Here is a 16,910-nt window from a genome sequence, read left to right as displayed (position 1 = left end):
CTATTTACTTACTTACTTACTGTCCACTGGCAATTAGGGCAGCAATGAAGGTCCTCCATCTCTGACGGTGTTCGGGGCTTCCTTCATCATGACAGTAGCTTCCTCTTGGCTTTCACTACTGTCAGTTACGCAAGTCCCCAAAGGCGGCTCGGGAATACCGTCACACTCACGTAGAAGGATCCTTCATTGCTGCTTCTGTGGACCACTCTTAGTCTTGTCTCTACCCTTTGACCTATTTGGCATGGGAGACCCTACCAAGAGCTAAAAAATAAAGCCCTGACTCCTGCCAACATAGCTCTCTTGGTCATTGAGGCATGCAAGCCTGCAAACCCAACGACAAGGTTGCAATCCTCTTAGAGTTACCTACCTATTTAACCCCAGCCTATTCACAGGACAATTTACAGTGACCAATTAACCAACTAACCAGCACATCTTTGGGAGGAAACCAGAGCACCCAGAGAAAACCTACCGCTCACAGGAAGGACATACTAACTTCTTACAGATGGCTTTGGGAGCTTCGAACTCCGACACCCTGAGCTGTAATAGTGTCACGCTAACCGCTACACCACTGCGGTGCCCCAGAAAATGGAATGGGAGCTTTCATTTTCTGCAAGCTCCCAAATGCAGGAAATGGAATTGGCCACTGCATTCACACTAAGAATAGAACCTACTGCAGTTTTCCAAACCTTCATCCTATTTCCTCTAAGATTTGTCTATGCCATTCATTGCAAATATTGTTCAGTGAGATATTATCACATTACTTATTCTGCAGATATCAGCTCAGTTTTCCTGACACCTCCGAACTGGTGACACAATTGTTGCTGATCCCCAAGTAGATCCAGACCTCGGATTCCACCACCGCCATCTCCAGTTCCTACAACCCTGGACACCTTCAGACTACAAATTACGCAGCCTCACGCTCTGGCTCCAGGCCAGTCCTCAACCACCAGCATCTCCAGACTGGTCCTTCTCAACCACCAGCATCTCCAGACTGGTCCTCAACCACCAGCATCTCCAGACTGGTCCTCAACCACCAGCATCTCCAGACTGGTCCTCAACCACCAGCATCTCCAGGCTGGTCCTTCTCAACCACCAGCATCTCCAGACTGGTCCTTCTCAACCACCAGCATCTCCAGACTGGTCCTCAAACACCCGCATCTCCAGACTGGTCCTCAACCACCAGCATCTCCAGACTGGCCCTCAAACACCAGCATCTCCAGACTGGTCCTCAAACACCAGCATCTCCAGACTGGTCCTCAACCACCAGCATCTCCAGGCTGGCCCTTCTCAAACACCAGCATCTCCAGACTGGTCCTCAAACACCAGCATCTCCAGACTGGTCCTCAAACATCAGCATCTCCAGACTGGTCCTCAAACACCAGCATCTCCAGACTGAGACTTTCCTTGCTGCCGCTGGGCCCCAGGTCTCCCCTTACCCTACTCCCACCTTCCAACCCCGGGTCTCTCAGACTTCATTGTCACATCTTGGATCATTGGAACCTTCATCTTCCTCCCACCTTAACTTCCCTGAACATCCCAACCATCATCCCTACTCTGTCACGTCCAACTCTTCTGCCCCTCTGATCCCAGCTTTAATCCCTGCCCTGTTTTCACCATCGCCACCAACCTTCCCCTCCCTGAAGCAGAGCGTTCTGTCCTCAACAAGTGCTTTACCTTTGTCCCCCCAGTCCGCACCTCAGTGAGTTCTACGCCTGCCACAATGCCGAGCTCTTCTTCCATCGCCTCCATCTCCGAGCCCACTTCATGAACAAGAACTCCCCCACCCCACCCCAATGATCCCTTCTCCCATCTCCAATCCTCTTCATCTTCATGGACACCCTGCACTGGTTCCCTGCCCGCCCTGGATTGTTTAATCTGTAATTGCCCACAAGTCTGCTACTGGCTCAACTTCAGCACTCCTCACCCTACCTCAAACCTTCCTCCTGCTGATCGCACAACACTCCATTCTCTCCACAGCAATCCCACCCTTGCCATCAAATCCGCAGACAAAGGGGGAGCTGTGCATACTGACCTCTACATTGGTGACACCAGGTGGCAACTCTCAGGCACCTCTTCTTACTTACCCCTTGAAAAGGACCATCAGAAAACTGTCTCAGACACCATCACTGACCTCATCAACTCCGGAAAATTCCCATCCACTGCCACCAAACCCATAGCTCCCTTACCCCGCAATGGTTGTTTCTACTTCCTACCCAAGATCCACAAACATGACTGTCTGGGTAGGCCCATTGTCTCTGCCTGCTCCTGCCCCACTGAACCTGTGCCCTCATTCCTCAACGTCATTCTATCCCCCTTGGTTCAGATACTTCTCACCTACATCCACGACTCTTCTCATGGTCTCGATCTCCTCACTAGCTTTCGGTTCCTGGCCCTGACCATGGATATCCAGTCACCATGCACTTCAGGAAGGCCTTAAAGTTCTCCACTTTTTTCTCAGTAAAAGAACCAACCAGTTCCCCTCCTCCATCTGACAGGACTGGTCCTCAACCTCAACAATTTTTCCTTCAGCTCCTCCTACTTTCTCCAGACTCCAGGAGTAGCCATGGGCACCGCGTGGGTCCCGTCTACAACCCCATCACCCTCTGCATCCAACACATCATTTCCCGCAACTTCCGCCATTTCCAAAGGGATCCCACCACCAGAAACATTCTTTACCTCCCCTCCTCTCTCTGCTTTCTGCAGAGATTGCTCCCTCTGTGATTCACTTCTCCATTTGCCCCTTCTGACTGCTCTCCCTCCCGGCACTTATCCTGGCGAACGGCCAAAGTGCTACACTTGCCCATTCATCTCTTCCCTCACTTCCACTCAGGGCCCCAAACAGTCCTTCCAGGTGAGACAACACGTCACCTGCAAATCTGCTGTGGTCCTCAATTGAGTCTGGTGCTCCCAATGCAGCCTCCTCCACATCGGTGAGACCCGTCGTAAATTGGAGGACCGCTTCATCAAAGTACCTCTGCTCCATCCGTCAAAAGCGGAACTTCTCGGTGGCCAGACATTTTAATTCCCATTCCCATTCCTGTTCCAACCTGTCTCTCCTCCGTCCCTTTCTCTTACGGTCTACTCTCCTCTTATGCCACAATGAGGCCGCCCTCAGGATAGAGGAACAATACCTTATATTCCGTCTGGGTAGCCTCCAGTCTAATGGTTTGAATATTGATGTCTCTTTTCGGTAAAAAAAGTGTTTCCCTGCCCCCTCCCGGCTTCATCTATTCCCCACTCTGGCCTCTTACCTTTTACCTCCCCCGGTCCCCCTCCTCCTTCTCTTTCTCCTATGGTCCACTCTCTTCTTCAGCCTTTTACCTTTTCAATGCACCCAGCTTCACCTTCTAGCTATCCTCCTTCACCTCACCTCCCCCCTTTTTATTCTGGCATCTTACCCCTTTTCAGTCCTGAAGAAGGGTCTTGGCCCAAAACATCAACTGTTGATTTCCGTGGATGCTGCCTGTCCTGCAGAGATCCTCAGCATTTTGTTTGTGTTGCTTCGGATTTCCAGCATCCACAGAATTTCTCGTGTTCAGTTTTTCTGGTGCAGCTCGGAGATCAGATGCATTGTTTACAACCCGTCCAGCCAGCAGTCGGTCACTTCCTGACTGCAAAGTCACTGCTGTCATTTCTGATGGCTTCGCCGGAATGTAGCTTTCGTAAAGCAAAAATACGGCCAGAATCATGTGATAGCACGACACTGGAGAGGCGTCCTCGTACGGTGTCAAGGTGCTCTTCATTCAGGAATGTAAACCAGTCCATCAGAAGTTACTCCGCAGATTGTAATTCACAGGCTCTATTGTTGATGTTGGTATCTGTAACAAACTGCAAGATTGCAACCACAGAACAAGCATCTGCAGGTCTCAACGACGTTCCGAGCTTGCCTCTCTGGGCCAAAATGCAGAGCTGCTTTGTTCTGTTTAGCTCGTCCAGGACATGAGCATCACTGGCAAGACTACTATTTAGCGCCCATCGTTTGTTGACCTTCTGCTGCCTCACTGGAGTCCAAGTGATGGTGTACTCCTGCAGTGCTGTCAGGGAGGGTGTTTCAGGTTTTTAACATGCAGAGTAATGAAGGAACATGTACTTCTCGATCGTCATGCTGTGTTCTCAGGTGGCAGCTGCATTTATCCCCCTAAGAAGCATAGAAATTTTATCACAGGACTAGACTGTCCACCCATGTTGCTCCACATGCAGTCCAAACCTCATTTGCCTATCAAATTCCACTTGCTCGGTCCCCTCTTCTTCAGCATCACTCGTGACAATTTTTGCTTCAGTCACCTAGTGTATTATGTAACCCCATGTACTGAAATAAGAATGCATACTTTCCCATCCTAAATGCCCTGTGTTTAACCGAGAGCTGCTTCCTTTTGCACCAGGCTCCCACTCCCACACCAATCACCGTCCTGTCCCATCCAGTAGTGATTCCAACCCCTCCTCCATCCCCCCCCCCAACTCCTGTAATCCCATAATCTCCTCCACCCCAGGAAAACAACCGCCGAACAGCTGGAATGTGACTCTTGTTTCTCCACAGCCTCGCCTGCCGCTGCTCCTGGGTCGAATGAAAGAAGTGGGGAAGATTTTCCTTGCCACTAACAGTGATTACCCTTACACAAACGTAAGTTCTATTTTGTCCGGGGCTCCTGAGGATGCTTGAGTAAATCGCAGAGGCGGGCCGCCGGGTAATCGGCAACAGCAGTAGCAGTGCAGTCACTCGAGTGGGGCATGACGTTCTCCAAAGGGTTTTCTATTGCTGGCTCCTCTGGTGGTGGTACAGGCTGACCCGGGAAACTCAGGGACAATAACAAGTGTAAAAATGCAGCACACCTCCCAGAAATGAGGTTTCACCCATTACTGACGTTCTACACATTGTCCCAGCAATTATTTGGGGACCCACATGGAAAAGAGGTAAAATTGTGGAAGTTACCCTTCTAAAAAAAACCCTTATCTTTCAGAATCAGAATCAGGTTTATTATCACTGGCATGTGTTGTGAAATTTGTTAACTTAGCAGCAGCAGTTGAGTGCAACACATGGAATAGAAGAAAAAAAAATAAATCAATTACAGTCTTCTCTTCTTCTTCTTCTTCTTCTTCTTCTGGCTATCCATCCCACAGGATGATGATGGTTCCTTTCAGTGCAGAAAGGAACAGCGTGTGTGTAAATGGATTTTAAGAGAGTAGGGAGTTGCACAGGTCCAGACCCACCCTCTCGACATCCCCTCCCGGATCCAGTGGCACGGTGGGGTCCAAGACGGCTGAGGGAGGTTCTGTTGCAGTGAATGGCCAGACCAAGCTTCGATGCAAGGGATGCCCTTTCCGTGCTTCACGGCACGTGTTTGCTAGATGGACGTTGACCCTACGAGAGGGCTCATCTGTCCTTTGCCAGGTCCTGTTTTTTGTTCTGCAGGGTGTCTAGCCACCCTCCTCACCAGGCAAGCCTGGTGAGGGAGCCGGTTTAGTTGCCGACCACCCGACCATGCGACAGGTAGCACTGGGTTACATGGTACCAGCAGCACTCAGACGAGTGACCTGACCCAATTACAGTATATGTATATTGAATAGATTAAAAATCGTGCAAAAACAGAAATAATATATATTAAAAAAGTGAGGTAGTGTTCACAAGTTCAATGTCCATTTAGGAATTGGATGGCAGAGGGGAAAAAGCTGTTCCTGAATTGCTGAGTATGTGACTCAAGGCATCTGTACCTCCTACCTGATGGTAACAGTGAGAAAAGGGCATGCCCTGGGTGCTGGAGGTCCTTAATATTGGATGCTGCCTTTCTGAGACACCACTGCTTGAAGATGTCCTGGGTACTTTGTAGGCTAGTACCCAAGATGGAGCCAACTAAGTTTACAACCCTCTGCAGCTTCTTTCGGTCCTGTGCAGTAGCCCCTCCATACCAGACAGTGATGCAGCCTGTCAGAATGCTCTCCACAGTACAACTATAGAAGTTTTTAAGTGTTTTTATACCAAATCTCTTCAAGCTCCCAATGAAATATCGTCACTGCTTGCCTTCTTTATAGCTGCATTGAGATGTGCGGAGCCTGTTTCTGACAGCAGCTGAAGCAGAGCTCAATGATGCCACATCACTCATGCACCGCCTGCGTGGAAGTGAGTCAGAGAGTTGAAGTGCTGTCTCCGTGCAGCTGTAGAAGTGACAAAAAGCAGCTCGGTTGGAGGGATGGAAGGGAAAGGGAAAACAGTAGCCTCCGATGAGATTACAGAATCCCTTCCCACCAGTAGCCCAAAACCACCACAGGACATTACGGCTCATGAAACCAGATTGCTCCAACCGGTTTTGGCAAAGCCTGTGAGGAAGAACGAAGTCATTGTGCCAGGATCTGTGGCCAAAACATTCGTGTCTGCGTGGAAACATTTTAATCTGTAGAGATTTTTGGGATTTTTAGACCCAATTTCTGCCAAAACAGCATAAATTGTAGTCGTATGCTTTGATGATGTCATTGCCTGCATGAACGAAATTGGGAAAACGGGCATCTGTGTGAAAAGTTTGTCACAACTGAAGTGGTCATTCTAACTATGAGCTTCTACTAGAAATCAAAAGTAAATACGTTACAACACACATAAAACAGATTTTATTGTTAAGTAACAGGAATCATGTACTCAAATCAATGAGGGGGGGATCTCATTGAAACCTATTGAATATTGAACAGTCTGGACAGAGTGGATGCGGGGAGGGTATTTCCTATAGTGGGGGAGTCCAGGACGCAGCCTCAGAATAGGGGGGCATCAACAGAGATGAGGAAGAATTCCTGTAGTCAGAGAGTAGTGAATATGTGGAATTCATTGCCACAGATGGCTGTGGGAGAACGAGTCATTGGGTATATTTAAAGTGGGGATTGATAGGTTCTTGATTAGTCAGGATGGCAAAGGTTACAGGGAGAAGGCAGGAGAATGGGTTTGAGAGAGATATTAAATCAGACATGATGGAATGGCGGAGCAGACTCGATGGACTGAATGGCCTAATTCTGCTCCTATGTCTTGTGTTTGATGGTCTAATTTCAAGATATTTCTCCTCGCAGTCAATATTCCATCAGCTGAGTGTTTCTTTGTTATATTGTTATTTCAGGCACACGGCAAACTGTTCAAATTGCAATTGTGCTGCCTGAGAACTAGTGGGAATACATTCTGTAATAACTTTCAAAAGGGAATTAGAGAGGGGAAAACGTACAACCTGTAGGGCACTGGATTCATTGGAACACTCTGTTAACATTGGCCTACATACCACTCTATTTGTCTTTTCCAATACTTTGAGTTTTGATTGAATTTTAAGTTCAGGGATATCTGTCTGTTGTTATGTGTCTAATAGACACATGGTGACTTCCTTATAATCATATGACAGAGCCTGACCCTATCCATTTGACGTGGGAAGTCATAGAATGGAAACAGAATGATTACAGCACAGAACGAGCCATTCAGCCCATTAGGTCCATGCTGGCTCCCTACCAGAACAATACACTAGCTCCGTGACACAACCCCTTCGTTGTGGACTTGTAAATTATTATTCATCGTATGTATCCAATGCATTCTAAAAGGGCACAGTGAACCCTGGCCCCACCAGATTTAACCACAAGCCTCCAGGCTAAGACCTTCCTCGCTGCCACTGGACCCCAGGCTCCCCTTTCCCCAACACCACTCTCCAACCTCGTGTCAACATTATCACCTCTTGGGTCCTCAGAGCCTCCATCTTCCTCATATCCCACCCTCCATGAACACCCCAACCTTCCTCTTTCCTCTGGTGCCACCAACTCTCTTCCCCCTTTGATCCCAGCTCTAATCCTTGCCAAGTCTCCACCATTGCCTCTGACCTTCCCCTCTCTGAGGCAGAAGGTTCGTCCTCAGCAAGCGCCTTACCTTTGTCTCCACCTCATCCACACCTCAGTGAGTTCCGTGCCCGCTCTGAAGTCAGTCTCCTCTTCTGTCGCCTCCAACTTCGAGCCCACTTCTTTGGCAAGAATTCCCCACTTGCACTGATGATGCCTTCTCCCATCTTCAACCCTCCTACTCTGCTCGGACACCCTACCCTCAATCCTTTCACCTTGGATTGCTGACAAACCATCAACCGTCTGTTCTCCACTCTCTGCACCAATCTTAACCTTACCATCAAGCCCACAGACAAAGGGGGTGCTGTTGTAGCGGAGACAACTGACTTCTACCTTGCTGAGCTCAGGCGTCTACTCCCACACCTCCTCATACCTACCCCTTGTAGAGGACCATCTCCGAACCATCAGAAAACTGTCTCCAACACCATCACTGACCTCATCCACTCTGGAGAACTCCACTGCCACCAGACTCATAGTTCCCTTACCCCGCTCTGCTCGCATCTACCTCCTACCCAAGATCCACAAACCTGTCCAGGTAGGCCTATTGTCTCTGCCTTCTTCTGCCCACAGAACTGGGGTCTCCATTCCTCGGCTCCATTCTATCCCCTTTCCCACCTACATCCACGACACTTCTCAAGCTCTCAGTCTCCTCAGTAACTTTCAATTCCCTGGCCCTGACCGCTTCATCTTCATCATGGATGTCCAATTCCTGTACACCTCTGTCCCACTGCTACATTGAAGACGATATTGATGCTGCTTCATACACTTCTTCCCCATCAGGAAGGCCTTAGAGCTTTCCATTTCTTTCTCAATAAGAGAACCAACCAGTTCCCCTCCATCACCAACCTCCTCCATCTGGCAGAACTGGTCCTCACCCTCAACAATTTTTCCTTCAGCTCCTCCCACTTTCTCCTGACTCGAGGGGTAGCCATGGTCCTCAGCCAAACCTGGCTTTTCATTGGCTATGCGGAGCGGTCCATGTTCCAAGCTTTCCCGGTAATGCTCCCCAGTGCTTCCTCTGCTGCATTGAAGACTGCATGGGCACTGCTTCATGCCAACATGTTCAGCTTGACAGTTTCATCAACTTTGCCTCTAACTTCCACCCTGCCCTTAAATTCACTTGGTCCATTTCTGACACCTCCCTCAGGTCCCTCTCCTTTCTCAATCTCTGTCTCCATCTCTGGAGACAAACTGTCATTCGGCATCTTTTATAAACCTACCAGTTCCCACGGTTATCTTGGCTATACCTCTCTCCACCCTGTCTCCTGTAAAAACATTATTCCCTGTTCTCAGTACCTTCATCTCCGTTGCATCTGTTCTCAGGATGCAGCTTTCCTGTCCAGGACATCAAAGTGGTCCTCCTTCTTCAAAGAATGGGGTTTCCCTTCCTCTACCATCAATGCTGCCCTCACACGCATCCATTTCCCAAAGATCTGTGCTCACCCTATCTTCCCGCTGCCTTAACAGTGATACAGTTCTTCTTGTCCTTACCTACTACCTCATGAGTCTCCACATCTAACACATCCTTCTTTGCAACTTCATCCATGTCCAAAGTAATCCTGCCACCAAACATATCTTTACCTCCCTCCCCCTCCACTTTCTGCGGGGGTCACTCCCTCCGTGATTCCCTTGTCCATTCATCCCTCCCCACTATTCTAACCCATCATAAATTGGGGGACCGCTTCGTTGAGCATCTTCACTCCACCTGCCAAAAGTGGAACTTCCAGGCGGCAAAACATTTCAATTCCCATCCCCATTTCTATTCCGGCACCTCTTCTTGTGCCAAGATGAGGCTAGGATGGAGGAGCAACACCTTGTACTCTTTCTGGGTAGCTTCCAACCTGATGGCATGAATATCAATTTATCCTTCTGGTAAAATAACATTTCCTCTCTTCCTCCCCTCTTTCTCTATTCCCCTCTCTGGCCTCTTTCCTCTTCTCACCCCTCCTGGGTGCCCTCCTCCTTCCCTTTCTCTTATGGTCCACTCTCCTCTCCTATCAGATTCCTTCCTCTCCAGCCCTTTACCTTTCCCACCCAACTGGCTTACCTAGCACCTTCCAGCTATCCTTCTTGCCCTCCTCCCACCTGTTTATTCTGGTGTCTTCCCCTTCCTTTTCAGTCCTGAAGAAGGGTCTCAGCCCCAAATGTCGACTGCTTATTTATTTCAACAGATGTTGCCTGACTCACTGACCTCCCCCAGCATTTTGTGTGTGTTGCTGTAGATTTCCAGCATCCTCAGACTTTCTAGTGTTTACGATTAGCTGCATAAAAAGTTCTTATTCTTAAACAAAACATTGCAATTAAATCATCTACCCCCTTTTTTAATACCTGTTTAAAATAACTGAAAGAAACGAATATTGCTGATCTGTCATGTGAAAGCTTTGTGGATTTGAGTTGGTCCTGCTGCTCATTTCTGCAATACAGTTCTTTAATTTTCCACACGGTCACCAAACATTGGGGAAAACACACTCTTTCTTTCACCCATCAGCAGTGCCACGCAGTGGCTGTACTATGTACTACCTAGAAAATGCACTGCATTTACACACCGGGCTAATTGGGGGGCACCTCCCGAACCTGGGCTTCCTCCACCAAAAATGACTAAGGCATCAGTCGCAGGGGAACACTACCCCCCGCAGTTTCCCTCCGGGTTGCACACCACAAAGATTTGGAAATATGTTACTGTTCCTTCATTGATGCCGGGTTGGAATCCTGGACCTCTCTACTCAGCAGTGAGGATCACCACACATGGGGGGTGGGGTGGGTGCAGTTGGAAATGAGCAATAGGACTGTTCTTGTTAGCTAGTGAATAAAACTAAATTCTCTTGTCTTCCCAATGAACAGCGCCAGCTAGGAATCAAATGAGCCCTCCCTGTACTCAACCACAGGAATCCATTTACCAATATTTAAACCCGTCCCGCTCACTGGGGCGTGGGCTGCCTACGGGCAGGGGGGGTGCACGTCTTTAGTTCCTGTAGCTCTGAGTTTTTACGGGCTGGGGTTGCTACCCCCATTAGAGTCAATATTAACGGGCAAGCAGTGGTGAGTGTTGGAAGTGATCTGTGGTTGAGAAACTGAGAAGTGGAACCCTTAGAACAGGAAATGAAAAGACCAATCAGAGGCTGACTGTCTCATGGGGGGGGGTCAAGGTTTGGTGGGGAGGGGTGGAGTTCGTGGCACTAAGGGCAACTCAACTAGATCTGGTGGATACGATGAAAACCTGATCCACCGGGATTAGATCTGAAGCCTTGTAATATGCAACAACTTTCAGAACAGCGGTGGACGGCCCAGTCCTCCAATAAAACCTGACATTTCTGTTGACTCATTTTATGGGGAGAAATTTCGTATTCATAACAGTACGCCACCCAACTCAAATTGACTTGTTTTATTTTAGGAGTGTTGAAGGGACTAAGTGGATCATGTTGGATGGGACAAACTCATATAATGCTCAGGGGTAACTGGAATGTAGCAAATCTCCTCCATCAATCAATGTAGAGACTGCTCCATCAACAAGCTTGGAGCGTGAAAACAGCCCCAGGCACGTAGTTGATGATAATTTGCCACTAATCTGGAAAATTTGCCTTAATTTCTCTCTGGGTGCAAGGGTTGTAGTTTCAATCCCCACTGCAATGACAGAAGCATATAACACTCTTCTCTGGCTATTTGCGGAAACCCAGAATACACACATTTTCTCTCTTTTACCCTACAGCGCTATCACACCGTGGCTGCAGCGTGCACCACCTTAATTGCTGTTCCAGCTACTCCCAACTGTAAGTGCTAGTATCTTAATGCATAAAACAGATGGCTAGCAAACAAGCTTTAGTGAAACATTAACTATAGTTCCAAGTCTCTTTAAAATAAGAGAACTCAGGAGCTGGAGCTGGAGCAGATCATTCAGCTCCTTAAACCTGTACTGCCGTTCAGTATGGTCATTGTGGATATGACCCGGCCTTATTTCCTTTTCTGTGTTGATTCCCCAAAGCCCTCAATTTCTGATCTTTCAAAGACATGTATACTTCCTTTTAAACATCCCAAACGATCCAGCCCCCGCAACCCTTTGAAGTAGAGAATTCCAGAGATTCACCACTCTCTGTAATGCATACCTCAGTGTTAAATGATTGGGCATCCATACTCTTAGATCAGATTATGAGGACACGCACTCCTCTCTTATTGTCATTTACATGTTTGTAGTAATGCATGCATTAAGAAATGGTACAATGTTTTTCCAGAATGATATCACAGAGACACATGACAAACCAAGCCTGAAAAACTGACAAAAAACACATAATTATAACATATTGTTACAACAGTGCAAAGCAATACCATAATTTGATAAGAACAGACCATGGCATGGTAAAAGTCACAGAGTCTCTCGAAAGTCCCATCACCTCATGCAGACGGTAAACCTCCAGCGCTGCAAACTTGCCAATGCAGCATCCTGGAAGCACCTGACCACAGTCCGACTCCGAGTCCGTCCGAAAACTCCGAGCCTCTTACCAGCTCCCCAACGCCAATACACTGAGCACCATCTCTGCCGAGTGTTTTGACCCCAGACCTGGCAACAGGCAATAGGCAAGGCCAAGGATTTGGGGCCTTCCCTCCAGAGATTCTCGAATGTGCAGTAGCAGCGGCAGTGAAGCAGACATTTCAGAAGTTACTCCAGATGTTCCTCCGTGCTTCTTCACATCTGTCTCTATCAAAACAGGATTGTGCACGGCATCCTACTTCACAGATACGATTTCATTTGGAATGGCTGCGCGCACTGCGTCGCGCTGCCATCTTCTCCTCCCTCCTTGTGCGAGATTCTTCCACTATGGAAGCATCTCAATGTCTACCCTGTCACTTTTCCCTGGGGGTATTCTGTGTTTAACTAGGATCATCGCTCATTCTTCCCAACTTCAGCAAATTCAGATCCTTTAGCTGCTCATGATAGGAGAATGATTTTGTCTATGGAATTAGCCTAATGAATCTTTGCTCGGTCTCCAGTGCTAATATATCCTTTGTAAGTAAGTGACCACGACTGTGCAGAGTAATCTAGGTGTAATCGCAGCAGTACCAGTACTTTAGCAATGATACCACCCTGTTTCTAAATTCTAGTCACCTTGCAATAAAGGCCAATTATGCCATTTGCCTTCCTAACCTGAAGTACTTACCAGCCCCAACATTTTTGTGAATTGTACACAAGAACATCTCAGTCTTCCTGTGTATATCTCTCAACTGCAATCTTTTCCAACTGGATTTTAGGCTGCCTTTTGATTTCTCTTACTGAAGTGCATAACCTCACACTTCCTCATATCACACTGCACTTGCAAAGTTTAAACTCACACACTAAGCACATCTATAATCCTAAATATCCTCAATATTTCATGCCCTCCCACACAGCTTCAAATCACCGGCAAAATTGGACACCTCACGCTCTCTTTCTTCCAGGTCATTAGTGTAAATAGTCAATAATGTACTGCCAAGAATTGACCGTCAGGCCACTCCACTAGTTGCATGCTTCTTGCCTGAAGCTTTATTTTTCTCAACTCTGTGTAGTAACCAGTCTTCAATCCATGGCACCTCGTCAAAAGCCTTCTTGAAATCCTAGTACACGTACAGGTTCCCTCTGTCAACTCTGCTCCATACATTCTATAGAAAATTTGTCAAAAGGGATTTACCGATCATAAAACCATTCTGATAGGATTTGATTGCTTTAAACTTCTCTAAATGACTGGTTATTTCATCCTTGATTATAAACTCCATTTTGCCAACAGTAGTAGTAGGCCGCTGTCGATCCCAGGGGATCATAGATTTGCGCCTCTGGTGGACTGTGTCCTATCCAAAGTAGGATTCCTGGGCAGGAAGATTTGAAGAACCGGCCGTTGCCCATGCAGTGGGTTCCCCTCTCCAGGTCACTGATGTAGTCCAAAGGAAGGGCAAGTGCTGATACAGCTTGGCACCAGTGTCATTGCAGTGGTTGCCAAGGTGAAGTTGTAAACAACGTCAAACTGCCTTAGGGACCCCAGATCCAAATTTCTTCCTCGGGGTTTACTCCCAAAGCCTTTCCCGTGGGGGGTGGAGTATGGCTACAAGGCAACGGAGGTTTAAAATCAGAGTTTTCCCTCTCCTAGGTGGGCTGCCGTCCAAGGCTGATGAGCCCCACCTGCCCGAAGCAACTGGTTTTGAGGCGCCAGTGGTCCGCCTTTGCCCCTTCTCCTGTCAGTAGAAACAGTTCCACTGGGCCTAGTAGCTAAGCCACACGGGAAGGCCAAGAGTTGGACTTGGTTGTCAGAGACACACGCATTTGGAGCACTTTATAGGTAGTGGGAGCTTATCCCCACTACCACCCCCGGCTATTACAACCTTAGGAACCTTTGCCAACAACAGATGCTGTTAACTTACACTTAACTACTTTTTGTTTTCCTGTCTTCTTGAACAAGGATATTATATTTCTGTCTTTCCATTTCATGGCATCCTCCTAGATCACAATCATAAGAACATTGAGAATAGGCCCTTTGGGTCAAATCATCCATGCTGACCAAGATGTTTTCCTGAGCTAGGCCCATTTCCTTGTGTTTGTCCCACGTCCCACTAAACCTTTCCTATCCATATATCTGACTTTGATTTATAGGCATCCGTTAGTCTCATGAGATCATGGATTTGCATCTTGGAAGGTTTCCAGGGTGCAGGCCTGGGCAAGGTTGTATGGAAGACCAGCAGTTGCCCATGCTGCAAGTCTCCCCTCTCCACGCTACCGATGTTGTCCAAGGGAAGGGCATTAGGACCCATACAGCTTGACACTGGTGTCATCGCAGAGCAATGTGTGATTTAGTGCCTTGCTCAAGGACACAACACGCTGCCTCAGCCAAGGCTCGAACTAGCGACCTTCAAATCACTAGACGAACGCCTTAAACACTTGGCCACGTGCCAACACGGTATCCAACTAAAAAGCTTTTAAACATTGTAGTTGTATCCAACTCCACCATTTACACTGGCAGCTCGTTCCATAGACCCACCAGCCTATGTGCCTCTCAAGTTCCCTTTAGTCCTTTCTCCTTTCACCTTAAACCTATCCCCTCTAGTTAACCCCTCAACTTCGACCAATAGCCTCACTGTCTCTGCAGCCATTCCCTTTAGAACCTTTGTGTATAGACCATCAAGACCCCGGTGACATGTCTTCTTTTAATCCCATTAGTTTCTTAATAAAACTTTATCACTCATGGTAGGGTGGAAGATGCCATGAATCTGGGCTATTCTCCCGGATTCCTCTGGACACTTATTGCTTCAGCAACATCACTAAAACAGCCTGGTTACTCAGTTCATTGTTTCTGGTTAGGCTGTGCACCTTGATTATGACAATGTCTATATTTCACAACTTTCATTGCCAGTGAAATGGTTTCCAGTGTCCTGAGATTGTATGGCATGCTTGACCCATCTGTAGGGCTGTTGTTTGGAACTTGTATCGATGTAAAAGCTAATTCATAAGTTTGGGCCAATCCTTAACTTGTCTGATGCTAATTCAGACAGCTACTTCACACCACTTATCCCTGGTGTGTTATTTTAATTTCTCCTAAAAACTGAAATCCCTGGAGAGGAATTGAGAACATAAACTCTGGGTGACCTTGCCCTTCTAAATTTCAGGAAAATATCTGCTATTATCACCCACCAGACCCCTGACAGAGTCAGCTGACTTAGCGCAGAACACAACGTTGAATCTGGGTACATTAGGAGCAGGAGCAGATCAATCAGCCCCTTGGACTACTTTCCATTCAGTGCCTGAACTGTACTACTGTTTTGGAGCGAGGGGTAAGCTCATAATTTGGTTCTTAATCAAACTGTATGCTTGCAACTTTCCATTTCATTGAAAGTAGGTATTATATATTCTTTGTATACAATGTCAGAGCTCCTACCATTAACCATGTAATTTCCCTTTACATTTGAGATCATATTTTTTATTTCCATTTATTACACAATTAGATTGCTGTTATGAATCATAAGAGGCAAAGACTATGACAGGGACCACTGTTGCACAGCTTCTCAGCATCTGCTGTTGAGGTTCACTGAAGAAGATCCACTGAGAATGTGAGGTCACACACAGTACTGTCTGTAAAATGTCCTTCTGCATTGACAGGTACTCTAGAGTCAAGGAAATGGGCTGCAGATGCATGAGAACACCAGTGTTTACATCTTCCCCTCCAAGTCACACGTCATCCTGATTTGGAAGGATATCACCAGTCCTTTATCTCCACTGGGTCCTACATCCTGGAACTCACCCCCTACAGCTGCGGTTCAAAGAAAGCAGCTTACCGCCGTGTTGTCAAGACAAGTGTGTACAGTATAACAAACAAAAACTGGCTTTGCCACCTACACTCAGATCGTGGAAAATTAGCGAATAAAAAATCAGCCAAGAAGTGCAAATTTCTCAGTGGATGTGTTACCATGTGGTTTCTTTCCTATAATTCCACGCCTTTATCTCTGGCATCTGGTGTCTGTAGCTGTTGGTTTTCAGCTCTGGAGCCCTGATATGGGAAAATGAAAGACCTTTATTGGAGAGAGTTCTGTGATGAGGCAAAGCTCAAGACCTCTCCAGTCCACAGCCTCCTGACCTGTGATGTGCTCATATTCAAACTTATTTCTTTTGCAGGCAATAATGAACTTCTTGTTTGACTTCCCGTCTGGGCCGAAGGTAAGGATCCAAACCAATGCAATTCAGGCCACAAAGACTGAACAGGTCATCCAGGCATAATATATAGCAATAGGTAAAAAGGGGAATTAGAAACAGATCCTTGTCATCTCCTACTACAAGGTGTGAAAGAAAAGTCCTTTTCATCCAGACGAGAACGTTGTGTTACAAGTAGCGGAGGTAGAAATAGTGAGTAGCATTATCCATCAGCTCTGGCTAGCCTTCAAAAAAAACAGCTGTACATTCAGTTCAGAGGTTCAGTCACACTCAGTCTCTTCGAACCAAGAGAAATTTGTGTGCCAAAACCTGAGAAAACATAGTAATCCAGCACCAATATAAGCAATGATTCACCAGTGGATCAGTACCAAAACCCACTCACAGCACCTTTACTTTCTCGCACACC

The 16,910-nt window shown here is 47.2% G+C and overlaps 1 protein-coding gene across 3 annotated transcripts in view; it reads left to right on the top strand.

Annotated features, from left to right (window-relative positions):
* LOC140201748 (cytosolic purine 5'-nucleotidase-like) overlaps positions 1-16,910 on the top strand; it is a 122,896-nt gene that overhangs the window by 71,890 nt on the left and 34,096 nt on the right. For all 3 annotated transcript variants that reach the window (XM_072266365.1, XM_072266364.1, XM_072266363.1), the window contains exons 9-10: positions 4,538-4,621; positions 16,469-16,510. In XM_072266365.1, coding sequence (XP_072122466.1) covers positions 4,538-4,621; positions 16,469-16,510 — 126 coding nt within the window. The remainder of the gene's footprint in view (positions 1-4,537; positions 4,622-16,468; positions 16,511-16,910) is intronic.

This window comes from Mobula birostris, chromosome 8 (assembly GCF_030028105.1).
Source record: "Mobula birostris isolate sMobBir1 chromosome 8, sMobBir1.hap1, whole genome shotgun sequence".
In the NCBI taxonomy this organism is placed as follows: Eukaryota; Metazoa; Chordata; class Chondrichthyes; order Myliobatiformes; family Myliobatidae; genus Mobula; species Mobula birostris.
The sequence above is the reverse complement of the archived record's forward strand: the minus strand, read 5'-3'. Positions and strand labels throughout refer to the sequence as shown.